Here is a 27,916-nt window from a genome sequence, read left to right as displayed (position 1 = left end):
TTTGGCAACACAGGACTTTCTAGCAGGTTGTTGATAGCTGAAAATATACATCAAATTGAATTTTATTACAAAGTCAATATATTTGTAAAAACAACCTTTCTGTCAAATAATAGGAGCAAATATTGTTAAAGTTTTGTCAATAGCTTGTGGCGAGTTTTATTCCCAAGTATTATAAAACAACTAAGTATGTAAATTGTTTTAATGTGAAGCCTAGATAAGTTTAATTCTGCTCTTTTATTTTCAGTATCTACAAGGACAAGAAGGTTGTAAAATAAATGTAAGGTTATGTTACTAACTGCTTCTACATTTTACAAAAGGGAAAAAATTGGGTGTATTAATAAACCAAATCCCACGTGACAATAGCCACGGATGTGCCCTATGTCTGCCACAGCTTAAGGTACAGTTAAGTTTAGCTCCAGCGATGCTGTTCGAGATCATAACTGTTGGTTTTCTTGTCGGCAGTTTCAGCGACCGTATTCACCCCCCCTCCCTGTTCTCAGACTCGCACTCGCACGAACTGAGCGAGGCGGAGTGCGACAGGAGCAAGATGGTGGGTCGCAAGTCAGGACGGCCGCCGCGCCTCAGCAGGGAGACAACGTTCCAGATCGACGTCTAGCTGCACGCCGTGCCTTGCTACTCACTTTCTAGAGCGTCTCCGACTCTCTCTCTCTTTCTCTCTCTCTCTCTCTGCGTCTCCCTTCGCCACACGCGACCGAGAACCGAAACGGGAGCTGTAACACTGTCGAGTGCCGTAGCTGGAAGCAAAGGAACTACGCTCTCGGGTGTTGACTGTACTCGTGCGTACTGCAAGTGTCTGCACGAGGACGTCCGAGTGCTGATATATTGCTGTCGGGACTGAGTATGACCGTTCAAAATGAAAATGCACAATTGATACTGTGGACCACAGACAGTCCAGGCTGACTTCTTAATACAAAATACAGGTATGATTTCAGTAACAAAATTTATAGCTGTAACTTAACATTAAAAACCTCACTGCTGTTGAAAAAAAATTGAATGGCAAAAAAAATTATTTTTCCAAAATATTTGCAGCCAATAAATTTTTTTGCCTTAGTAATTTTATCAAACGCAGAACTTCACAACAGCTGCCAAAAAAAAAAAAAAAAAAAAGCAAATCAGATCAACATTCTCCATTACCAATTTACCAATTTTTGTTTCAATGACAGTATTGTAATGTAAACTGAAAATTTACTTCAAACAAAAAATAAAACAAACTGCCACATTTCATTCAACCTGCTACATTCTCTTGCATATCATACTTTCACAGTTTCTGTAACTGTACAAAGTAATATAAGTCTAAATATACTTCTGTGTGAAAGAAATTAGGAGTTCAAGAATATACTCTGGTTGCAAATCAAACCACTAGTGTGCCTAAACAGGCATCGTAATCACTAAGCACGCTGTAAAGCATTCTTGCTTTTCATACACTAAAGTCTGATTTAATATATACAGCTATCCATTAGACAAAACTAAAATAATAATCACCTGGCACTACAGTAGAAACTATGCCTAATTTTATCTGACAGAACATACAAACCAATTTCTTCATGCATTACAAGAAATCATAAAATGTTAACAGATAATAGAGTTTATTGGTATCTCTGTACCCCATCCTTGGCTTCCATACTGTTGTCCTTCTGTATACTACTTACATCCTGTATACTTTTTTACCAGAATAGCAAAACAAAATGAAGGGAGTAGTTGTACAACATCAACAAAAACAGGTATGTTGTAACAAAACAAATCTGTTTCATGACCATTAAAACCATAGTTTTGATATACTGTGCAATGATGTAGCATTCATAACTAATCTGTATCATAGTAGTGACCTAATAGTGCCAAATTAAAAAAATTAAAAATCAAAGGTAAGAAAAGCATTTTTTTAATTGTCAACCAATTAATATTTCCTAATTTTTAAGTAAACAATAAATCGAAACTAATGTAAATGTACAAATAACAATTATGGTAGAACCCTGTTATAATGTTCCTGCCTATAATGTTTACCTGCTTATAACATCATATTTTTATAAAGTCGCAACATTTTCCCCATAAGGACAATGTATTTACTTCCTATAGAATGTTTTCAAAATTCAAGAAATGCAACAAAAAAAAATTAAAACCACTGTGTGTTCTTTATATAATAGGTAGATATGTTCACAAATACATATCTGTTGGCACCTTCTTGGAAAAAATAAATAAATTCTTCCTTTCCTTGCCATTCTGGGGTGTTGATATATATACGTAGTGATGTCTGGGCTTGATTTACTTTGATACGAGAACTACTGTATGGGCGCCACTATATGAAATGGCACACGGATCCGGCAGAGACTCATCTCGGGGTGTGACATCGCCTTTGTGGGAGCGAGATTTGGACCATCTAAATTTCGCACACCAATTGCCAAGGCCTGGCCCGCTCTCAGCGTCGGGCACGCTTTACGGATTAACGCAGTGGGCTCTCAGGGCGTCCCACACGCCGCCATGCAGTAGATGTTATACACGTGGGCACAAGAAGAAAGGAACACCAATTTAATTACACGTCTAGGTTTATTAATAAGTTACACGCTCCCGTACACATCGTCCTTGTAACAGTTAAAACGCCCGAGGCACGAATCACTTTTTGTTGCAGTGTGGTCTACACATGTGGCCACACAATAATTACATAAGGGTGAGTAAACACTCGCGGAGAGTACTAAGAATAATTATTTAAACAGCCTGCCGGCCGAGAGTAGCCCCAAGGGGAAACGTAAAAATATTTAAAAACTTCAGAACATGAATGGAAAACTACTTATCAGTGAATACAAGCGATAAGGTCCCCAGGGTGCTGGTGTGTCTGCTCTCGGCTGGTGATGATGGACTGGGGCGAACGAATGCTCTGCACGGGCCACATGGCGTCTCTCGCGCCGAACCAAACTACCGTTACGTTTTTATGATGGCGTGCCAAGGGTTATTAAAAACTAGACACACAAAATGCTCGTACAATTTTTGCATACTTTCATGTGGCTAGAATGATTAAAACATATAGTAATTTAAAAATTATTAGTCAAACAGTCTGGCTTTAGCAGGACTCGGGTTTGCCATCAGAAATGTCCGGTGCCATCTTTATTTTTTTTTGCAAAATATAAGAGTTATTAAACAAAACCCTCCTGGCCAATCCGCCGTGCCACAAAATGCTTAGGATAAAAAATAAAGGTTTACAATTTTATTTATAATGATGTAAGGGGATGGAACACTGAAGCTACGGCGCCCTCTCGCGGGAGTCTGTGGCGCGCTATTTAAACACACGTCACGCAGCACACACACGCGTACATGTCGGCGGTGCAAACACCAGGAAGGAGTGGTTAGGGATGCCATGGGACCGCAAAGGGAGCGGAGTCTGACCAGGCTTCAAGGGGCAAAGTCCCGGTCGACTCAGTAGTTATACAATGTTTTAGTTTGCCAACCGTTCTGCGATGGCACATAATAATAAAGCTGTTTATATTGCTTAGAATTGAACTTGTTTCATTCATAGATCGTAATCCACAAAAAAAACACACGTTTAAGAGGCAAAGGAATTGGATTTAAGCATTATAAATGCTGAATTGTGGATTGGGAGACAATTTTACAGAAATGTGGCAGTGTGTCTGTAAAGACAGAGAAAACAAAAGCTGGAAACACCATGAAGTTGAAGGAAAATTGTTGGCTTGGTTTAAGAAATTCAAGCAGAAAGTGTACCCATCAGTGGTTTTCACATTAAATTAGTTTATGTGGCTTGATGAGTCCGTGATTGGTAAAAATTTCAAACACTAACACGTGATAAATTGATATTTCCTGCTTGTGTTTTTTTTTTTTTGCCCCCTTGAAAATAATTATAACAGGGTTCTATTGAAAATGATTCATTTTACTGTAGAATATGGGAGCATATGTGTTACAGTTGTAGCTCTATAAATTTGAATAAATGTTATTTTTCTTCCTATTATATAACTTCTACAATTACAACTTCATAAACTCCAGAGGCTACAAAGTAATGGCAATTTCAGAGATTAAACATAATAGGTGAGAAATAGTGATATTATGGAAGAGGAAATGCATTTATTTTGTGGAATGGAGATGTCAAACTATGTGAGTTTAATTAGTCCTGTTGGGTTCATTTAGATAGTCGATGATCCTGTTGTAAAAAAAATAATAATAACCTGTAACTTTTAATATATTATGTTTTTAAAAAAAACACTCTGTCAGCCATACTCATAAAGTCATCAGTTTCATATTAAGGGGTTAAAAAGTGATTTCCAACTTTTTGTCTTTGAATGTGTCCCCCGAATTGTGTCCTCGCATTTCTATCAAACCCACCATCTGTTTTGTCACTGCTCTCTTCTCAAGCACTTTCATTTCAAAGTACAGTGAATGTCTTTAATCAAGCATGTTCGGGACCATGGCATGGATCTGCAAGTTTGATAGATTACCAAGCATTAGTGTAGAGATTGCCTCCTTGTGTGTGTGAGAGCGCTTCTGCTGAAACAATCCTAGAAAATGAGATGTTTTTGTTTTGACAGTCTGCATCACGCCTTCACCCCTCAACAAGTCATAACCATTAAGGTTGGGTCTCACATGCCAAGTTTAATTTTTTTTTTCATTTTCTCATCATTAATATTAGTTAAAGGCTTTTTCTGTAAATTTAACACTATACCTCTCTTGCATTTGTTGCTCTGTCTCAAATATTTTCCACAGATATTCACTTAATGTAATATAATGAGTGTAAAATGTCACACTGGTGTTTGTAATTGTTATCACTTGTGCAACTTTTTACAGCAATTATATCAATCACACTTAGTAAATATCTCTTCAAAATATTTGTTACAGAACAACAAATTCAAGAGGTCTAGTGTTAAATTTACCGAAACAGCGCTCAACTAATAATGACAGTAAAATTTAAAAAATCAATATGGCATGTAAGACCCCACATTAAGTGAGATAAGAATCCTCTTGAAAAAACTGCAGGAACTTGTGACCTGACAGTTGTATGGACAAAAAAAAGGAGAGGGTGGGAGATTAGTTTTAACTACCTCACTTTTATATTCTGCAGCAGTGAGAGACCATACGTTAAAGTAAATGGCGAAATACTGCGTAAAACTGAGGTGTAACCACAGACACAAGTGGTAAAAACACAGGCTCAAGCATGGAGCGGGTGTATGTTCTGAAGTTTAAATTGCTATGGTTAGCAATACAAACCATAGCCGAGTAAATGCTAGTGCTAGAAGTTTTTTTAATAGCTTGAAATGAACTCGCTAGAAAGAATCGTAAGACTGCTATCATAAAGTGAGTGTAGTTAAACAAAAATGTTAATAGAAACAATTAATCAGCAAGGAATTAACATTACACTTCATTATAACAAGAAAGAAAAAAGTTTTGATATCCAGATAAATAAGTGTGGTGTGGGGTGTCATTCTCATTTTAACTTCAATTATTAACATGATAAAGATTACACACAGACTCCCTAACTTCTTATCTTCATAAGGTCAAGCTATGTCGTCAGACTAAAACTAGTTCTCCATCTGCTTTCCCTTCCTTGCCGCCCCACTGTGTTCAGACTCCATGCAATGACATGAGTATGGTCACAAAAGACACCTTTTCATTTAAGATGAGTAGCATCTTTAAGTTTTTCAGTCATAATTTCTTGTATTATACATCAAAAAATTCAGTACTTTTAAATTTAGCTTTTGTTTGGCACATCCAGGTATTTTACTGACAGTAGATCTACGAAAAATAATTCAATATAATTGGTAGGTTCAATCCCAACCCTTAGCACTGTCTCATTATAAATACTGCGTTGTTGCAAAGTGTTTTAAAGTCCACTAAAATATTGAAATTCCAGTTAACTTATGCATCTATGCATTAACAGTATGTTTGAAAACTCAACATTTTATAACTTAATTTAATCAATTTTATCTTAACAAGCATGAATAATATTTTCTTAGTCTTAAGGTGACAAATTTCAGGAAAATGGTGTTTTCATGTGATGTAACATCTCACCGTAATGTTTTCAATATTCCACTATCAAAGTGAAAAATATGTGCCAAATGACTAACTATTGACATGAAGCATAAAGAGTTATTCTCAACATTACAAAGTGTAAAGTCGTGAAATATTTTTACTCAATTTCGAAATGCACTAATTTAAATTTGACAATAATTCTTAACTAAAGCTTTCCTTTATGCTGAAAAGAAAATGATGTACAACTACCACCTTAAATTAATTAATTAATATACTGACAAAATGTTGTATTAATTTTCAGTATGATTGCTACCACAAGTGTACAACTACCCTTTCTTCCAATCATCGTGCTTCTTATCAACAATAAAAACTATTGTTATCTCCAGAGGAGAGAACAGGTTTGTGTGATTAGATGTACAATAACTAATAAGTAAAGGAGGTATGAGACTTGTGACATGAAATGTATTGTATGTTTGTTGATATTTCAGTAAAGTTTTAAATATAATGATTGTTTGTAAGTATTATTACTATTAAATGTTATTACAATGTGTTCTTCATGTTATTTTTGCAGTAATATTATCAAAACTGTGATAAATTATTTTTTTGTTCAAAGGCCAGCTAACAATCACTACACTTTCAACAAAAATATGGAGAACCTCTTAGCAGTACCTGCAAGTGTCTATGAAAATCAAAAGCTGATGCTTCATTATCATTAAGCAGGAACAAGATACTCTGCAAGACATAACATACTCCAAAAGCAGCCTTATGATTAAACAGTAGATTTGAGATTAAAGAAACCATAAAGTACTATTAGACTATTACACAACAGTTGACAATGACTTCACTTTTTTTCTTTGCATTTTGGTGCTATACAAAATGGCAAACTTAAAAAACAAAAGAGCAATTGCAGCAGTGTTTTTAAAATGTAGGTAGTGTACAAACTGTTAAGTCAACAAATGTAAAAAATGCATTAATAAGTTTTCTTTTGCATCTAAATGCAATAAATAGTTACATGTATTATTCCATAGCAGAAATTCATAATTCTCTTTGTCATAATATGAGGTACAAACCCTAAAACTTTTAAATGCTTCCCTAAATGTTTCATTTAGCTAATATTACGATGAGAGATGAAAATCACATCAATGACTTATTGTTTTCTGCCTTTCCATTATTAAAACACTTAAAGGGGGAGGATTACTGTGGTTCAACCCTCACACAAATACCAAGTTCAATGAAGGAATATTACAGTAGTAAAATGTACCTAAATAAATCTGGATGATCCGTGTATTATTACTATTTTCACATACTCAAATACATTACTTTACGTATATATAGGGTAACAAATAATTTAACTTGTTGTATTTTGCGAAAATAAACTGGGATAATTGGTAAATACAGTGCACTCTCACAGCATGCACAACAATACAATTTTTATAACAGCTAGTTCACAGAAAATGCAACTATTATTGACATTCACAAAAATACAAAATATAACAACAACAAAAAAACTAAAGTAGAATGTAAAAAAAAAATTAAAACAAATATTACAATTCTCTATTAAAACCTTTATTCAGGAATTTTTTTTTTTAACAATTATGTCAATTGTATTGTTTAATAGACAGAAGTGCACGTACTATAGCCTTCACAGAAGACAGGGTATAAAATCTTCTTGCTGTTATATTTACTATATGGAAGCCCACTTGCCAAGTAATACAAATATAGGTACATAATTATGATGGTTATGACTCACAAAATGTAAAAATTGCACTTTTTTAAAAACACTATTTCTAAAAATAATTAAAATTTTGTACAATTTTCTCAAGTAGGTTAGGCTACTTTTATTTTATGAACTTAACAGGATACAGTAAAAAGTGCCTAGAAATGATAACCGAGCATTTGTGGCCAGTTTGACTGTGATAGTGGCTAATATTATAAGCATAAATCAATATCATCATCAACAATATTATCACAATTTTATGGCAGCATTAACATTTAAATGGCATGTAAAACTAATTTTACTTTATATTATGTTTTAAAAAAAATTTAATAACAGGAACTATTAGTACATTTAATTAAACTTCACTGAAGACAGCAACCTTGACTTAGTGTGATATTTTGTTTTGTGGATTTTCAATAAGCTGATACATATATGTAAGTTTAAACTGAATGGAAGTAGAAGAATACCTAGACTGCACTTTGTCGTACTGCCAACCTCGTGTTCAGAGTTCATCTGATAATTGCTCCTTCTTGGAAAATGATTTAAGCACTTTCTTCATACTTGCTGCTATACTGCTTGGGTCAGAATAAAAATATTTGTACGACGGATTTCCGTCTTCATTATAAAACTTATCTAACACTTTGCCAGCAGGATCTGAAACAAAAGAAATGAAAATCATAAAATTTTTACAGTCACTTACATTCAAAGAAGTTACACAGTTGAGTTCATGCTGTAGGCTAATTAATTTTATTGACATTTGTAACCAATTTATGATTACAGTCGCCACTTTATCTTTGCCACACACATAATTGCTCTAATAATATCCAAACTTGTTAATTTACATTACATAATTTGTCAAGAGTAATTACTAAAACTTTTTTTTTATTCATAGAAGTTTTCATTTTCCCAAGACTTTAAAAGTTTTTTTTAAAATCAGATAACTCTCATGGCTACAAATCATTTATGTTACAATGACCCAACTACTGCAATTATCCCTAAACAACAGCAAAAAGTTTTAATCTTAGTGTAAAACAATTCCATCATTTTTAATACTCAGTCACAAAAATACTTTGTAACAATTTAGTTGTTGAATAAGTTATCTCTGAACACAGTTTTATTGCAATACACAATTCTAGAGCCAGTCTGTACGATGTCCAAAATAAAATACAAGGTATGATGACAGTAGCATTATAAAAAACAACCAAAAAAGTTTTTCTCTGCATTTGTAATAAAATATTTTCCAACTGTTTCAGTATTTGCTATACATATTTATATTTTCATTGCCCCATTATTTCTTAAATCATTGTAGGTGCTTAAAAATCTAAACTTCTGAAAAATGTTCTTTTAGAATACATCAAACACACAAATTTTTGTTTCTCTAAATGAAGTTTGGTCAACAGAAGGCTATTGTTTGGGTGTTTCCGCCACGATTAGGGTCACTCGGAAGACATAAAACATGAGAAATAAAATTTAAACTAATCTCAAGAATGATAGTTTTGGAATGATGGTGTAACGCAACTCAAACTTGAGCTCAGTTAAATTCTTCAAATGAGCGGCAATAGTTACCAGATTGTGTCAATTGCATCGTGACATGAGCCATTGAAGATTGCAGCTATTAAAACTTCTTGTATGATTTCAGTTCTCCTGTCTCTCTCAGCACAATCCAACAAAACAAAGTTTTTGCCACATTTGCTCTGGTATAAATAACTACGCTATGCAAAAATACCTTGTGATGTATAAAAACGTGTACAAATTTAATTTTCTCATTTCTCACTTTGTACACGAGGGGGCCATGGTGGCTGAGTGAACGACACTTGCCTCAAACTAAGGAATTTCAGGTACGATACCCAGCAAGTCAACCCCAGATTTTTCTCAAGTGGAAAACATGACAGACATAGCTGTAAGGGGTAGGTTTCCTCGGGATACTTTAGTTACCCTCACCCATCAATTCCATCTATGCTCCAACCTCATCTCAACTCCCCTCACTGTCTCTATGACCCACATGTTGGGAGTCATTAAGGAGCTCACCTACTCAAGGATGTGTTAGTGAGGCGAGATGACAAGAGCAATGCTTGCTGGTGCTTCTAGCGCGGTGTCGCTTCTCAGTGCATAGGACAACTATGAGATCTGAGCAGCAACCATACATTATATGTATAACATATATGGCAGAGAAATGAAGATAAATGTGTAATGCAAGTCCCTTGAGTTCTTTTAAGACTCTGCACCTGAGTTTCATCCCTAAAAATTACTCTGAAAACATGCTCTTTAGCCATTTCCACTCTCTAAAATTAAGTTTAAAAACTTGAACATAAACATACCTCACATTTATAATCACACGTACGTTCAATATGCAATTACTTAATTTTAAGAAATTTGATTGAACAGCACCACCATCAGACTCATTATTTTATGAGGAAAGCAAGTGGCTCTGAGACTTGAAGGAATCAACTATATCCAGCCCCCTTAATCAACTTGGGCAACATCATTACACGCATACAGAATTCAACCATCTGCCAATACAAGCGTAAACCAATTAGTTACTACCATTCTCGAAACAATTTGGCAAAGAACCACATGGCGATGATCCGCAGATCAAAATCAAAACATTGTTAAAGCTGGGACAAAATTTACAAGGAGGAAGCCAAAATGTGAATTGGGGGGGGGGGGGGGGGGGGGGAGATTGTAAAATTTACCGTAAATATACTTGCTACCCACCGCTCCACTCCCCAGAAACACCTCTTAATTACTTGTTGCCATGAACACCAGCAACTGCACACCTCGCTGAAAACTACCTTCGCAGCTGACTGGACTTAAACAAGGCCTGCGCGCAGAGCTGAACAGCTTCTTGAGTCCGCTCTCCGCCCAACACCTGTGACTGCGCAGCTCACCCGTGGACAAGATCCCGGAGTGGGGGGGAAGCAAGGAGTGAAGGGACAGACGGAAAAGAGGTGGGCATCCGACAGCTTCTGAGGCACGTCAAAGTTGTGTGTTCCGAAGATCTGCACTCCGTGTGCGTGCCCAGGTGGGCGGGGCCCTTGAGAATCTAATTCATTTAGTCATCATGCTTGGCATACGATTGGAGACACGCATATAGAGTGCCCACTTCACACCGTAATAATTTAATAAATATTTCATAGTGCAAGGAGAAGTGGGGGCACTCGACTTACCCATAAACAATATCCTGGGAATGTAGCCACCATCGGGAGAGTATATCTCGTCCTTGGGTTCCTCGTCATCCACCACATTCACCATGACAAAGTGTTTGCTGAGCTTCTCCAACTGCTTTGATGAGGCAAATTGTGGTTTCAGAGCTAAGCACAAGCAAAGACACATTACAAGTTTGTTTCATTTAACCAAGTTATCCTTAAACCCAAAATTTTTTACAATGCTGAACTTTGTTCCATACGACCACATGTACATCATCCAATTCAGCAATTGTGAATGTAAGAAGTCATCAAATAACTAACACAGAATTTCATGATCATAAGATATTTAGTTCAGAGTGTGTATCAAAATAAGTTTTCTTTCCTTGCCCATACTGGAACACGTTATGTACATAATTAAAAAGTATCACGAACAAGCAAAAAAAAACATGTTTCTGATGAAATTTGAAAAAATAAACCAAACAGAGACAAACATAACTTAGGAATGAAATTCGAAAGCAATGTAATGTTTGTAAAATATCCTGGATAGAAAATGAATAGTTAGTACCTATCTAACAAACCACTCAATCACCATTCATATGTATAAAATAAAGCTGAGACTTTACACAATACAATTTTCCTTCAAATGAAATATCCTACCTTTGCATGCACCACACCATGATTTGTGGATTAAAAGCATCAAGGGTTTATTGTCAGACTTTGCAATCTGAAGTCCATCACTCAGAGACAGCCAATCAAACTGATTTCCAAAACCTGGAATCAAATAAATTAACTCAATATAGGTACATAAAACCACTACAGATAAATGATAAAATAAAATTTGTATTCCGTTCCCCTAACAATAATGAAGGTAAAACCACCTATGTAACATATAAACTGTAATTTCTCAGAAAACACTAGGAATTGTGAAATGTCGTGTTCAGGGTAAGTAGAGGAACATCTGTAGTGTTGAAAAACAAAACATTTGGATTTTTTTTTTTTACGGAAAACCCGCCATCTACACAACATAATATACAACATAACAGAATATTCGAATAAATTCTTGGTTTATTTAATTTGTTCTCATTGTATTGTATTTTTGGAGTGAAACTTCTTTGCTGAGGGGGCTACAATTTTTGAGCGTTACAAAAATTATGATCACATGAGGGAAATAGATACGTGGTGGGGGAACAAGTAGAGGAGTAGAGTGCGTCAGCTGCGACGCCACTCCAACGCACGCACTAGCGGTTGAAAGAGAAGACGGCACAGGGGGAGATAGGTATGTATTCTAGTTGTAACGGCCAGAAGGGGAGACAGCAGGGGAAAAGTATAAATAACGCAACAGTGAAGCTTCAGAATTCTCATAACGCTGCTTGTGTTTGTCTACTCCTCAATTTTTGAAACCGCTAACAATTGACATTATTACCATATTCCTTTTATTTTATTTTGGTGATGTGACAAACATAAAAAAAGAATTGTTAAAAATTGTTGTGTTGGCCTCTGTATAACTTATAACCATCACAATACCTTTTTTTTTTAATTTATTCAATGAACAGACATTACTCTTGTTACAAATTTATTTTAATTATATAAAATCATACCGAATGACCATGATATTTTTTTTTCAAAAATTACATTTTGAATATTTTGTAAATCTTACCTCTTCATATTGTATTTTTATGTATATATATTTCTTTATAATTTTATTTAAAATTTAAGGTGTTAAAATCAAGCCCCATCAGAACAAAAGGGTATCGTGACTATCCTAAAATTAATCGAAATCAGCTACGGTATTATTGCCAAAACTGTGACCATAATGAAAAGTAATAAAATTATTTTAACTTTTTTACTTGAATTTTTTTTTACAGCCTGTAGCGTAAGTTGAGGTAAGACATCGTCAGAGAGCAATGAAACGAGTGAATGAATTAGATATAAGGATTTTGCAGGTTCTTCGATGCCATGTTTGTTACAACTGGTGCCACGGAAATTAAAAAGATAAAAATGTGAATTTTTTAATTTCCTTACATTATTTTTGATCATTCTCAAAATGGCATTGTAATATTTCCGGCAGTTTGCATATTATTACTGTTTTACCGTGTCCATACTGGTAAATCGGGTGAATGGTTGGTTGGGTTGGGTTAGGTTAGCTACATTAATAATACTTTGAAATTCTGCGGACAGTTGATTAAGTCAGGTTAGCTACATTTAAAATACCGTTGGTTTTCACATTTTTATTTTTATTATCATGACATGATATTGAGTGTGATACTGGTTTAAAATTTAAAGTATGCAAACCCCCAAAGACATGCATTTAGTAACACTAAATATAAATAGCTAATCCAATTGATAAGAGATTTTAGAATTCACAAACTTCTTTCAATTGCAAGACATATATTTAGTTTGAGCATACAGCACAGTGCTAAGACTAAAAGCCTGGTGTCATAATATGACCTAATAAAAGTTTCTTTGGAGGTATATTTGTAAAAGTACAGTAACCAATGTGCTTATCTTTTAGCAACTTCTTTGTATATTCCATCTCGGCTAAGCATGTGCAAAACTATACACAGTCGTATAATTATTGTAATTTTGAAACGTCATTATACTGACACTGGGTTAACATTAAAAATCCTCAAAAAGCTCACAATATACATGAGTAAAACAGTTTGCTCTAGAATCGCTGAAGGAGAAGGAATTAGGCTCCGATGCCAGAGAGGAGTCGGTCATCTACTAGTTGCAGACTCACTGCGAGCGCTGTCAGGCACCTGGATTGCGCTATGGTTATGTCTCAGCTTGGACTGGCCGAAGGGGCGATTTGGGGGCACAACAAGTAGTTCAACAGCAAGTGACCAATAGTGAGCAGCAACTAGAACAACTGAGCATCATCCGAATGAGTCGGCTGCTGGTTGCTGCTACTCGAGAGCCAAGTGGAATTTATGAGGTCAGTGACATTTTGGTGTTCACAAACACAATTTTGCAACCCCTCCCCCCTCTAATTGTTATTAGAATAGGTAATCAAAGTATTTTCACAGTAATAAGCTTAAATTTTATAGAGAAATTCATTTATAAACTTGTATTTAAAATGTGCTAGCGAACAATAATTTTAGTGTACATTTGTCTGCTGCCATAGTAATAAATAATGCCCATAGTTGATTGATGCATATAGTGGGCTGTAATGTCTTTGATTTTCTTTTTGCAGCCTTACTTTGTAAACCGCCACAACTCCAGTTCACTATTGTAAACTGAGTTCTCTATATTAATTTTTCAAGAGACGTTCGAGCTTGGCTCCGTTCTTTTTATAAGAATAATAGCAAGCGAGTGTTGTTACCTGCTATTCACGAGTGGGACATATAATAGTTTTGTATTACCTGTTCACAGAAACGGTCTGTCATTTCAGTGAAGCGTCACTTGCAGGTCAGAAGGATAAGAGCCCCTCAGAATATTGTTGTTATGCTTGTTTCATAGTGAATAAAGTTTTGTAACAAATGTACGTTGACCTTCGCACGTCTCGTTCTTAAGTCGTTGCCATACCCCTAAAATATGCAAACACCTTTGTGCATACGTTTTCACATGAAAAATATATCATGGATACAAATATCTATACTAAAGTACAATAACTTAAAGTGTTTAGCCGGCACCATAAAATAACATGATAGTTCTTACCTCGACTGATCTCATTCAGTGAATGTAAATCTTCAGTATCACCAGATACTTTATAAATAACTGTACTGAATATACTCACAATATTAATAGTACACAATAACTTGATCATTATGTGGTTGTGGACTAAAATATTACAAACTTACATGTTATTTATGCATTACTCTACAAAGTACTCGACCTAATAAACATAAACAAACCGCTCTTTCAAAACAATTATATTCTTCTTCATTTTCACAACAAATGTTGGCCTACGTTTCCATTGCAGCCATAAGCAAGTCTGGTACTCCGTATTCCGCAGTAACAGCCAGAAAATATTTCTTCTCAGAAGTGGTATAGAAACTGACAAGGCATGCTGCAAGAATGATACAGGTGCTGTAGTTGAAGATGCGTAGTTAGTAATCACGGAGCCTGTGTGGCAACTATATACTGATTCACATAGTGTAATCCCCTCGTTGACTTCTTCCCACAAATCATATAATGTTGCTACCGATCTGATTCTGAGGACCAAACATATCATACATATGATATGTTTCGTCATATCATGCAGAGTGAACGCGAAATAGACATAGAGACATATGGGTAAAGAAACGTTACAAGACGATATTATTTGACACATAGCTTCGTAAGCCGGGATGTTAAAAATGACAGTTCACTTTTCCTTCATAGGGTTGATATATACCACATGCGATAAGCTTCCTGTACATGATATCTCGAGCTTGCAGGAGATGGCATTAAAACAATGTGTGATTTATATCCTGCTTGTCACATCCACAGTCACAAGCTGGAGTAACTGAAAGGTTTATTTTATGCAGATGTTGCTTTAAACGGTCGTGATTGAGGCGAAAACGAACCTTAGTTATAATAAATCCCCTTTTTTCTGTCACCTTACGATTCCATACTTCAGTCTGAAGTTGTGGTTGAACCAATCGGTGTGACTGGCATCCCAACACTTTGTCCATTGCTGTCGAATTTCCATCTGAAGAATATTAAGAAACTATGGCCATTTTAGTAAGTTTGTCTGCATACTCAAATTCTTGTAGGTACTCCCATGTGGCAAGGTAAACAGATTAGTTGGAATTCACAACTACATACTATGTATGATATATAAGTTTGGTTCTCAGAATCAGATCGGTAGCATCATTATATGATTTGTGAGAAGAAGTCAACGAGGAAATTGCACTATGTGAATCAGTATAGAGACAGATGCGTACACAGGATCTTGAGGAGAAAAATTTAATTGCTTGGTAGATAGCATACATTTCAGCATAGAAGACGCTGATAGACTGAGGGAGCTTTTACATTCTGGAGATTTTGAGGTCAGGAATATAGTATGCACAACCAACTAGATAACCCTGTTTAGTCCCTACTATGTGTATATGTGTATAAAATCTGGAGTAGCTTTAGCATGTAAATTATGCAGACAACATATGTTTGTGGGGTTGGTAAAGGTGTTGGTATATGGGATAGTAGATAGATGCCTGCTTCTTCCGCTTAGGAAAGTCGTTTGATAAAATAAGTTACAGCACAGGAGCGTATGCAGAATTTCATTTAGAGGCGATAAAACCACTTTTAATACTGTTTGCTTTCAAATTCTTTCCTTTGTTAGTGGTAATGCTGGATTATTATGACCGCAATGTCGGATCCAAGGGAAGCTTGTAGGGCTGAACCTTATGTTCGCAACAACTTACACTGAATAAAATAATTTTCGTGATGTGAAAACCTCTGAGTTCGGAATGGTTGTCAGGTCGACATTTAAGATGCAACGAAATTATGATAAATTTAATGATAAAATAATTTTGTCAATAATGAAATGGCACCCTATAACAGATAAATCCAGTCAAGCATGAGTGCCCGGTAACACTTATCAAGCAGTCCATCTCCTGACCGAGTGAATCTACGACGCCGATCGAGGTGTCTGTGGTAACCCTTGATAGGTTCCACTTTAATGCGAATCGAAATCGTCTTGAACAACAAGAACCAAGATTTTATTAATTTATCACAATAGAAAAATTCAAATTATTTTACGAGAAGGTCGGTGTACATTCGACGAAAATACTTTCAGAATTAAGTAAAACTGCAAGCGAAGGAAAGGGCGGACAAAAAGGAACACGAAAAATCCATAATCGAAAGATAGAAAGATGAGCTACGGGATTACACCTCGAAATACAGTGGCGGATGAATGTACAACTGCCAGTGCAGACAGCAGGCTCCGTCCCTTCTACCAGCAGAACCGATTTAATTACGACTGTTGAAGTGACCGACAAAGACAATAGAGTGCATGCAGCCCACATACCACGTAAGTTTGCGGCAAGCTTGTTTATATGACTTGAATTAGGCTTGCAGTGCAAGCTTGATGCGTCAAGCTTGATTCAAGCCTTCTTTGAGCCATGAACCATAGCTGCTAACTTGCAGGCTTGCCATGCCGAGCTTGCTGCAAACTTGCTCTGGCACGCTTGCTGCAAGCTTGTCATGTGTAAACTATTTACCTTGAATCAAGCCTGATTCAAGCTGACACACTTGACATGTCAAGCTTTATTCATGCATTGATTCAAGTCTATTTTGCTATCTCTAGAAGAGGAGGGTCTCAGTGCCGCGGAGGAGACGGAGCCCTAGAGACCTACGAGCGTTGCGACAATGCGAGGTGGCGCAACGGATTTGGCCACATGTGCAGCATTTGGCAGAATTTGGTTTCACTTTCAGCACGACCTGAAATAAATCTAAGATGTCACTTTTTCACGTGAATGCTTACTGTTTGGACACAAGCCCTCCCAATTTTTGATGTGTAAAGATAGCTCTCGGTGTATGGCATTTGGTAGGAGTAATTTCGAGAATGGAACGGGAATGTGTAACCACGGTGCTGCCATCTGTGGCGGATATTGTACCAAAGTTCATAGAGACAAGAGGAATAGTATTAACTGTTAAATGAGTTTTAACCAGATGGGCGGTATTTTATTAAAATTTTTTGTCGAAAATAAGGTAAAAAGCTTTCGCTTTTATCGGCGCCTTTCATTTTATAGTTTAATCTTTCGTTCTGCAAATTGAATTAGCCTATCGATGCTCCGTCTACTAACTCTAGCGGCGGGTGCGGAAACTACGGGTGATTCACATCAAGAAATGTAGTTTTAAAACCCAATTTTCGTATATTTATCACGCTCGACATTATTTTAAGTAATTTTGCTTTAAATTTCGTTTCCTATTTTTTAAGTAGATTTCCAAGAAATACTACCTATTGTAGCCGTTACCTAGGCGCGACTTCTAGAAAACGTTTATGTAATGTTTCCTTTCATGGCCCATAGACTCCAAAACCATCGTCAACTCAAAGTTTATATATAATTATTATAATTTTGTGAACACGATATGTGTGCCGCAATTTTTCACAAATATCTTCCAAACTGATACATAAAATCTAATTCTGTAAAATCTCAGTCGAGTTCGTTCATGGGCAATTCCGACCAAAGGGGTAGAAATGGGGAAGGTTTTTTGAAAAACAGAAAAATCGCTGTAACTCCCATAATATGGAAAGATATCACATCAGTTTGAACGTATTATAATTCTTAGATGTAATACCAAAAACATTTGTCTAAAAACATTTATGATACGACCAACAAGGGGTGGAAAAAACATAGGTTGGAAGGGGGTGGGAAATCATAACTCTGCTCGTATGCACACTTTCTAATTCGTTCGAAGTTTTTGTAAATCTTATATTTTTTATCTAAAACTTTTGTCTGAAACAATTTTTATAAGAACAACCATAACTGCAAGGGGTGGAAAAATCAAGAGTTGGAAGACAACATAAATTCATAACTCCCTTAGTAAGGACACAATAGACTCCGTTCGAATTGTTTGCAAATTTCAATATTTTTATCTAAAACTTTTGTCTAAAACAATTTTTTTATAAGACGAGTCACTGCTGCAAAGGGGTGGGGAAAAAAGGGGCAGAATTTTAAAAATGTCATAATTTCCGTACCATGTACGCCAATGCTCGCGAGGCTGTAAAACAATAATCGTTACAGTTTGGCTTATCCCCCTAGTAGTCGCCCGAAGCTCTCGTCGAGAGGGCCAGTCAGTTGCGTGTTGCAGCCGATCTTGCAGGCAGCAGTACCCACGGCTTGATGTGCCACCTTTTCAATGAGCCCTCATTCGGCTGGCGTCATCTTTTCCCCTTCCTCCGGCAGCAACGACTCCTGTCTTTACAACTCCACCCTTGCACGCACGCACGAGCCCCTTTTCTCCCTATTATCCTGCCTCGCAGCCGGCGGCGTCTTGCCTTGAGGCGGGGAGGGACCGCAGAGAGATTTCTCAACGACGGACGGAAAAAAAAAGAGTAAGAGAGAGAGAATCCGCCTGGAAGTAAATCTGCTCCGATGTAAGGAGCTGAACGAACCGTGATCAAGCGAACTGCGACGGCCCTGTCGCTGCAGCAGTCACGTGCCGCTGAAGGCGGGGGGTGTGGTTATTGAAGGGTGAGGGGGAGGGGATTAGAGGAGGCACGCGTACTACCCTTAAACCCAGCTGCAGCCGGCAAAACTGTTGGGGGTGCCGCACATCTGGAGCCAGTCCCTCTTGGAAAGTATATTCTCTCATTGTGCATGGTTAAAGGCCCGTCTACAACAATCCGAACCTGTGGGCGGTCATTATCCTTACGCGAATGACGTCACATTGTCACCCGGAAAACTGCCCTGTCTAAAATTGCGATGTCCGATGTCTGGTCCTACTGATTGGTTAACAGAGCACCAAAATAAGTGTTGTTTTTTTTTCTCTCTCGATAGTTTTTGTTTGTTTTCATGCACTGTAAATAATGAGTACGCAGATATTTTGGATATTCATTTTAAGTTGTGAATGTTATGGGAGTCAAATAATATTTAGTTATTCGATAAGTCAAAAGTAAATGCTAATAAATGAATTCTAATCACACTGCCAAAAATGAATCTGTGTGTCCGGCCTTTGAAAAACGCAGGTCGCAAACGAAAAACACTAATCAACATTTCGTCTTGGTCTTCTTGGTTTTCTGTTCCCACAGAAATTTTTGTTATTTTCAATTAAACATTTTTGAAACAAGAACCGGAAACAACAAATATCACAATTGTTCTTCTACGCTACCAAAGAACACAGATTAGGACAAAATGTTTAAGTTGGCCAATGCATACAGACCAGGGAGATTGAGATCATCGCCCACACCCTCTATGACGTCAAATTGTCACGTGGGCCAATAAATAATCAGTATCCGTCGTACACAATTTGGGACATTACGATTATAGACGGGCCTTAAAGGTCCAAAAACCGTGATAAGCAGGCGCATATATGATTTAGAATTTTTAATTTTTTTTTTTAAATTACATTGCAAATTGCACTGCAAAGTCTAACGTATTTTTTTTACATAACGTTTTTTGAATTTATCTAAAAAAAAAAGTACGAATAAATTGTTGGGCGTGAGAGTGGGGTGCTTGTTAAAGACAAAAACTTAACTGAAAAAAAAATGAAGCGGACATATACACATGGGCGTAGATTCCCGTGGAGGGGGGGGGGGGGGAGGCAGGAGGGCATGGAAATTACCATTTGTGTGTGTGTGTGTGTGTGTGTGTAGAAACAAAAATGCAAAGAAATAAACTTTGGTTCGTCGTTACCAGTTCGAATTACGTGTGCTAGATCGGAACATTTTAATATTATCTTCACGACAAATTTAATCCTAATTTTGGGGAATTGTTTAGGCACGACTGCGTGACAGGATAATAAAAAGCATTCCATCATTTAATTACTATATGGTTTAGCTTATATGACCTTCGGTTTGACAGTTTTGGCACAATACGTCCTCATGGCCCGATGGCAAATTTGAAATACAAGTAGGCCCTAGCGTGCGAATCATAAACTTGGTAATTTCCATGTTACATTGACAGTTATTCTTCCTTTAAGTAGTAATATAAGAACTTTGGGTAGAGTAAACTGACAGTTAATATGTGTAGGCAGAAAACTCAAAATTTCTCCTAAAGTTGTTCATGGTTGTCGATGTGTTTGTTCTGTGTAACGTACAGCTGCTTCATAATTGTGTATGCCGAAAGTTTTTCCCAGAAAGTCCTACCGCACTCTGCAACAAACATTATATATATATATATATATATATATATATATATATATAAACACACACACACACTTTAGATTGAGATCGGTTAAGAAAGGAGGGGAATCAAAGTTGTAAGAAGCCGGATGAGCGCGTGCAGATGATTACGTTGCAAGATGTGACGGTTGGTGGTTCGTATTTGAAAGAATTTGGTCTCGGGAGGAGGAGGAGGAATGTAAGAGCTGGTAAGGTGGACGGGGGGGGGGGGGGGGGGGTCCGTCAGTTGGCGCGGGGACACGTGGGCCGACCTTACCTGCAAGGCCGGTTTATTACCTGCGCACCAACGAGTACAGTCGCGGCACTCAAAAACAGCCAGTCCACCATGCGTGCTGGCGTTGCAAATACCAGGGAGCGCGAATAGCAGACACGTCACATACACTGCAGTCGCCAGGCTGAGAGCAGCTGAAGCAGTTAATAACAACAAAAAAAAAATTAAAAAAAAACACCGGACTCGCGTTATGGAGGCACTAGGCACTTAGTTCGAAACCCGTTCCATGCATACTGATTTTAGTTGCCCGTGGTTTTCCTGGAGTCACACCAGGCGGATGTATGTGGGATGGATCCTTACCGTAGGTCACGACAACTTCCTTACCCGATTCTCCTGCGTTCTGTCAGGGGGCGTATGTGCCCGCCTCTGTGAGGTGATTCGTGTCCAAGTGGAATAGATCGAGGAGCTGGTAACTGACGTTATTTTAAGTTTCTCACTTACCCGGGAACACATAGGGTGCGCATTGCTTTCGAAGAAATCACACGATTTGAAAACTGCTCGAGATATCCGAGAGGAATAACTTTTGAACAAATTCCTTGACTTAACGAAAAGATAAAATAATATTAATATTTACATAAAGATGAGGAATTCAAAAGCAGTTAAAGCATCTAGTAGGCAAGCTTCTATTATACCTGGATATTTTAATACGTAAACCTATCTTTAGAGATAAAATATTAAAAAATAGATGCTTACCACAAAGTAAAATAAAAAAAAATCAGGTTTTCTATTACACGTGCAGATTGAGTGACATCCAATATTACTTATTCAGGACAAAGAAATTGAAAATAAATTAAATGTTTAGTTTTATTACGAATATTAATAGGATAATACTCTTTATTATGATTATGCTTTTAATTAAGAACATATAACAAGTATCATTATGCTTTTTATTGTCAAGATTATATGATTTTTTATTATGATGTGATTTATGAAACACAGTATAGAACGAAATACAGTAAATTTAAAGAAATTAACTTCGCCCAATCACAACGACTTTCAAGAGAACGCTCGACATATAATTGTTGTCGTGGTGCCGACAGTTTTTAAACACTCTGCTTTAAAATCAAGGAGTCCACTACCGCGACTTATTTAATTCGAACGGTAACCAAGAAGCGGCGACACAATATATTTGTCATTGGAAAGCGTGTATAAAAGTTCAGCACACACGCCTTGGGTGTTGTCTTCGATCATGGGATGGTCGAGCCTGCATGATTACATGGTAACCAGGTCAAGCCATTTTTTTCTTCTTCTTCAACTCATGGTCTGCGCCATGTTGGTTAGAGTTTGTAAAAGCCCGTTCTGAAATGACACGTACACGGAGACGGATCACGTAGGCGGAGACGGATCTCACGGAACAGAGTTTCTGCAACATCACGCAGACGGAGACGGACCGTTACGGATCAGCTCGGCAATTCTGAGTTCTTCCGTCTACGTGGTTCCGTGCGACCAACAGAAGCCGAGTACTTGGCTGCGCTGATAGCCATGTTTGCTTATGTTCTAAATACGTTCAAAATTGTTTCAAGTACAAGAATATCTAGTATTCAATCATTCCTTTGTCGTTTGTTTTATTATATATGTAAATTCCGCCCGTGCTATTATCTCTCGTAACCTTGAAGTGCAAACCTATTGGTTGCCACTTATAACGTTGTAACGTTTCCGTGCTTTGCGGAAGCAGCAGACGCGATAGTGTTATGTCCCGGGAGATCCGTCTCCGTTATAGAAAGTGCGTAATAGCTTGGAAGGAAGTAGCTAAGAAGAATCGTAAAAAAATGTAACCATGAAACGAGAGTTGTTAAGTAACTATGTTAACTACAGGAATCAGCGTAAAATTTCATTATGACCGATAAACCTGTTTTCCTATTCGGAGGGTAAAGTTTGATTAGGAAGGGGGAAATGAACTTCACGTAACATGGCAAAAATTGTACACACCTACTACCTAACGTTTCAGCTCCATGTTTATAACCGCACCTCATTATAAATGGGCACTTTAAATAAAATTGCAAGCATGTGCTGCAACTGAAGGGAGCGACGGTTGCGCGGTGCTCCAACGCGACAAGGCAGCGACTGTACGGGCAGGGTGTCGCGGTGTCTATTGTGAGCGGAGGCCCCTGCTCTCTTCGAGCGAGGGAACACAACTTGATATGAAAATGGGCAAGTTGCCGATACCTCGGCTCTTCAGTTCTCACGAGCCATTCACCGGCTCCTCGTACCACGGTGATGTAGGGGAAAAAAAAAAGGGGGGGGGGGGGTTCGGAAACCACGTTATAAAGTTTATAACTACGTTTGTTGTCTCAAGCCGTGTACGAAACCGGCATTTAATGCTTTAAACTAGCCAATTTAACCAGCCTGAACCCTAAAGCCTAGGGCTAAATTCGCGACAGCACACAAATAGCATATAAATAGCACATGCACACGCACTGCATAAAAAATTGAAGCTACGTTCGCACACAACACAGCCATTTTTATTTTACTCTCATACATATGTCTTACGAAATTTACAGTTTCAAATATTTATTTACCTAAATCCAAGCAGTTAATTTCAAGGTTTTGTATTTAACGTTTAGAAATAATAAACTGCAAATAATTTCCTTGCAAATAGATATATTTTATAATTAGTTTCACTCTTTACCTTTGAAAGGCACACATCAAAACAACCGTCAGATAATCTAAGCCGCTGAAGTATCGTACGCTGATGGCTGCAAACAGAAATCGGCGCACAAGACAGAGACAAGTTAGTAGTTTGTAAACTTTATATGCGTCGTGAGCGTGCTGTTTTTCTGTGCGTCTGCTGTTTTTCTGTGCGTCTGCTGTTTTTCTATGCGTCTGCTGTTTTTCAATGTGGCGACTACTCTCCGTTTGCGTACATTCAACTTCCGTGCGTCTGTGCTGTGCGCGTGCTGTTGCTAATGTAACCCAGCCTTAAGTATGGTTGATATTCGGGGTTATAATTTACGGAGCCGTGAAAGAACACATTAACTCCCTAAACTGCTATGGAAATCAGTCTGCTGTTGTTAACTTCTACTTTCCGGTCATCTCGTTCTGAACGAAGCGTCCCTTATAAAATTTTAAGTTGATAATGCGATCCTTGCAAGTTCAGTATGTGACAGGAATTAGGCTATTTAAAATTATTTTATTTAAATTTATTATAAGAAGTGGTGCCCCCAAATTCACCACGCGTAGCATTGATATGTAATGTGGGAATTCTACTCCTTAAAAACAAACCTAAACTTCACTCAAATTTTCAGATATCGAAAAAGGCTTTAGAAATATACGTGTATATATAGCAATTTTATTAAAAATATAGTTGTTATTGTAAAGTATGATAAAAATGTTTCAGTTGTAAAATTTAATAGCTCCAACAAAGCCAAAGCATAGTGTTAGTAAATTCATAGAGGGCGATTTCAAATTTAGTTTTATAAATAAGCCATTGCTTACTGGCAAAGGAACTGTTGGCTGTAAAAGCTTCCTGAAGTTTTGAGCAGCCTTGAAATAATTTACTGTGGAAAACTCAAATCAGGAGTCGATAAGAATTACGGCAAAACAAGAAGAAACTGGCTTCATTGTAATAGACTTCTGAAATAACATTCAAATACAGAAACATTCGAGTGCTGCAAAACGAACTTTATAAATGTTTGTATGAAATCACTGAAAGTAGGTATTACTAACTATGGAACAGGTCCAATAATACTACGAAAATATGTAAATTAATATTGAGACTCGATTACGACGGTAAGGTAATATTTGATGCTATTATCGTCAAACTTCAAGCAGACGGACACCCACTAGCTACATTCGATTCCACCAGTCACCACGACGTTTGGTAATTACGGTTGAACAAGAACATCGGCGCGCAAGAGCAGAGAGTTCGCATCGGTGTACCACTCTTACTCATAGAGTGTGGAACTACGAGGGGTCGCTGTTTGCTGGTATTAGCAGCAAGCCGGAACAGGGGCTTACCTATGAGGCGTCTATACGCAGACTGCAGAAGGTACACAATCAAGAGGAGTGCATTGTGTACTCACATTACGCTTTCCTCTGCGCGAACTTCAGTATTCACCACAGCAAGTGAGGTATATTTGCAGAATTTTATAATTTGTGTCTTTGCTAAGTCTGTTCGTGTCTATTGTATATCGCATTTAACATTTCATTTCAACTACCCGATTTCATAAATATTTACATCGCAAAAAAAAAATAGCTACAGGAATCGTTTGTTTGATATACTCATCTAGTCCAGTGTGTTAAGAGTTAAATGCTTAAAGCTAGATGGATCATTAACTTATTAAGATTTAGATTTAGATTGAATTTACTGATTCAAAACTTAACGTAAAATTATTATAGTTAAATTTAAACAAATGTTAGTTTAATTTTTTAATTTACTTTAGATCAGGAGTGTTAGTTTATAGAATCACGTAATATCTTTGATTTTAACTCAAATGGTGTATTTTCCTTGGTCGTGACTTATCGCCATACTGAATAACGTATACTGGAATGCAAGTAAAGTCTGGCATCCTAGGAGTTTATGTTTGAAATGTTAAAATAAACCCTAAACTTCAACCCTAAATTGCATAATACTGAACATAGCTTTATATATATATAATATATATATATACGTAACTTTCTCTCGTAGCTTTCAGTAAAGCTCCGGTGGTAACTTGTGAATATAAAGTTATTTTGTTACCATGGATCCAAGTGTCACGATATAGCACGAGTAGAGTGTTTGTTCGTGTTAAGATCACATATTAAAATAAGACAATGATGAATAATTATGCCCATGAGCCAAATCATGAGCATTCAGTCAGCACGGCAATGAAACGAAGCACCCGAGAAACATTCACTTGCCCCTTCCCCTTCCTCCGGTTATTGATCAAGCTTAGGCATATTATAGTGTATATCCTACGTTCATTAATATGTAGAGATTTAATCGGCCAAAACTCTTAGTCGTTGCAATCGATGAGATTTTATTTTGGTGTATTTTGAAAAAAAAAAAAAATTGATTGAGATCAAATTTTTTTAGATAAAAAAATATATTAACTGAATGCAAGAGGGGAATAAACTTGTTTCTGTTATACTTCATATTTAGAGTACATCATTTGTTTCATTTTATGCCATAGGGACTTAAATTATTCTTCCTTTAAACTATTTATGAAATGGGGAATTAAACCAGTTGACAATCGTAATTTTGTACATTTTGCTGTAATTGTTTACTCACGTTTAATTAAATCAACCAAAATGAAACCCTTTCCGTCCCAAAAAAAAAAAAAACGCGGTAGCCATCATATTTCGACTCGAGTACGGTTTCCGGAGATGTTTACCAAGCGCCTGTTCTTAGGCTACACGCATTGCGTATTTGATGTACATGATGCCTATGGCCGAGGCGTCCGTTCCGTTCCTAGGCGGCGAACTTCAATGCAGCGGGGTTAAAGAAACTGGTAGAGAATTGCGAAAAGTGCTTGGAACTATGTAAGTGACGACTATGTGAAAATGTTATGTAGATATGCAGTAAATTAAAACTACCAATAAAACTTTTTTTCACGAATTTATTTTTTAATGACCAAACGGTACTTACTTTCCGGACACGCTTCTTAATTAAAATTTGCTTAAAAACTATAATTAGTTCAAGAGAGGATCCAAATAATTTTTCAAAAACAATTTAGTATGAAATATGATTTTCAGTGCCCAAAATTCACGAATTTATTCATAAATTTACATAAACTCCTGGATAATTTATAACCTGTGTTTTCGTAAAAAAATTTAAATGTCGTTTCTAGCGTGCATAGTTGTGTATCTGCGACAATGTCAAACTAGAATTACAATTTGTATCCATTATCAAAATTTAAGAATTTGTTCTGTATTTGATTCAATATTATCGCGAAGTGAAACATTGTGTGTACATATTTGTCAAATCCGCCTGCTACAGTCAGTATTCAACTTCGCGCCGGCTAAAGTAGACTTAAATGTTTCTACGAAACTGATGTTCTTTCTTTTAGAGACCGAATGTTTGATTATAAAACAGTTTCATGGCACAATATGCTAAATTAGCTTTCCTGTATGTCATCGGTTTAAAGTTATTAACATCTGCTTGTTGAGGAATAATTTCCCCCTTTTTATTAATTTGACGATTTTTTCTTAAAATACTTTAAGCTTGCTGCTACTTCGTATCTTTTGTGACGCTACCATTTTTACGATCCTTCTTCTTCTTATTATTATTATTTATAGAACCGCTGCGAAACGTGTTGAGAGGGCACTGAATTATCTTCAGAATTTCCTATTTATTCTTTCTCTGTGGACTTAAATGCAAGGAACCACAGCGTGGTTTTTTGTGCAATGTGTTATAAATCACCATGATAGTTCAGTAAAGCAAAATGACTGTAAATGCTATTAATGCACTGTTTTAGCAACCTGAGATAAACATAAAGCATAGCTGATTAAAAAGGGATGTTGCCGTTTTTGCGCGCGTTCTGCTTATGGAGGGAATATGCATTTTTCTGTTGGAAAATGTCTTGTGTTTATATTAAGTATTCTAAGTACTTTTTAAATGTTTATTAAAAATATATACTACTATAAACTTCTAACTCATGCAGTGAAAAGTTAATTTGTATTATGGCCCTATTTCAACTTATAAATTTTGAGGATAAAATATTTGTATATTACTATATGGACTGAGAATTAACATAGGTTTCCGTGTCTCAAAACGTAAGGAATATATACAAATGTTGGTGCACTTAAATTTAATTTTTAGGTAGTAAAGGTGAAATGTTTAAAGTGAAGTTGTTTCGGGCTAGCGAATAAGTTCAATGGTTTCTTGTAAAAATGTGGATTAAAAACACACTGCAAAACAGTTTTTCCGGGTAGGTGGATGTAACCAACTCGCGATTCTTAGTGCATAATATATGTTTGTACTTGTTACGTAAGTAAGACAGAAACAATGCAAAAATATAACTATAGTCTCTATATTCCATGACAAATACAATTTATTTTTCAACTTCCATTCGTGCAGTGCAGACTCTATATTATGTGGTGCACAAAAT

General features: G+C 36.7%; 2 protein-coding genes across 2 annotated transcripts in view; one reads left to right on the top strand and one right to left on the bottom strand.

The window, feature by feature from the left end:
* Positions 1-6,529, top strand: part of LOC134533403 (cell adhesion molecule Dscam2) — a 104,851-nt gene extending 98,322 nt beyond the window's left edge. The window contains exon 35 of the mRNA XM_063370925.1: positions 463-6,529. Coding sequence (XP_063226995.1) covers positions 463-616 — 154 coding nt within the window. The 3' untranslated portion in view covers positions 617-6,529. The remainder of the gene's footprint in view (positions 1-462) is intronic.
* A 1,000-nt stretch (positions 6,530-7,529) lies between these two features.
* On the bottom strand, positions 7,530-14,754 carry LOC134532844 (thioredoxin domain-containing protein 12-like). The gene is made up of 4 exons (XM_063369817.1): positions 14,506-14,754; positions 11,506-11,619; positions 10,870-11,013; positions 7,530-8,356 (listed from the first exon to the last, which is right to left on the bottom strand). The coding sequence occupies exons 1-4, from the start codon at positions 14,612-14,614 to the stop codon at positions 8,205-8,207; spliced, it is 519 nt and encodes a 172-aa protein (XP_063225887.1). The 5' UTR covers positions 14,615-14,754; the 3' UTR covers positions 7,530-8,204.
* Positions 14,755-27,916: the final 13,162 nt, after the last annotated feature.

The sequence above is a fragment of the Bacillus rossius genome, chromosome 6 (assembly GCF_032445375.1).
Source record: "Bacillus rossius redtenbacheri isolate Brsri chromosome 6, Brsri_v3, whole genome shotgun sequence".
Classification (NCBI taxonomy): Eukaryota; Metazoa; Arthropoda; class Insecta; order Phasmatodea; family Bacillidae; genus Bacillus; species Bacillus rossius.
The sequence above is the reverse complement of the archived record's forward strand: the minus strand, read 5'-3'. Positions and strand labels throughout refer to the sequence as shown.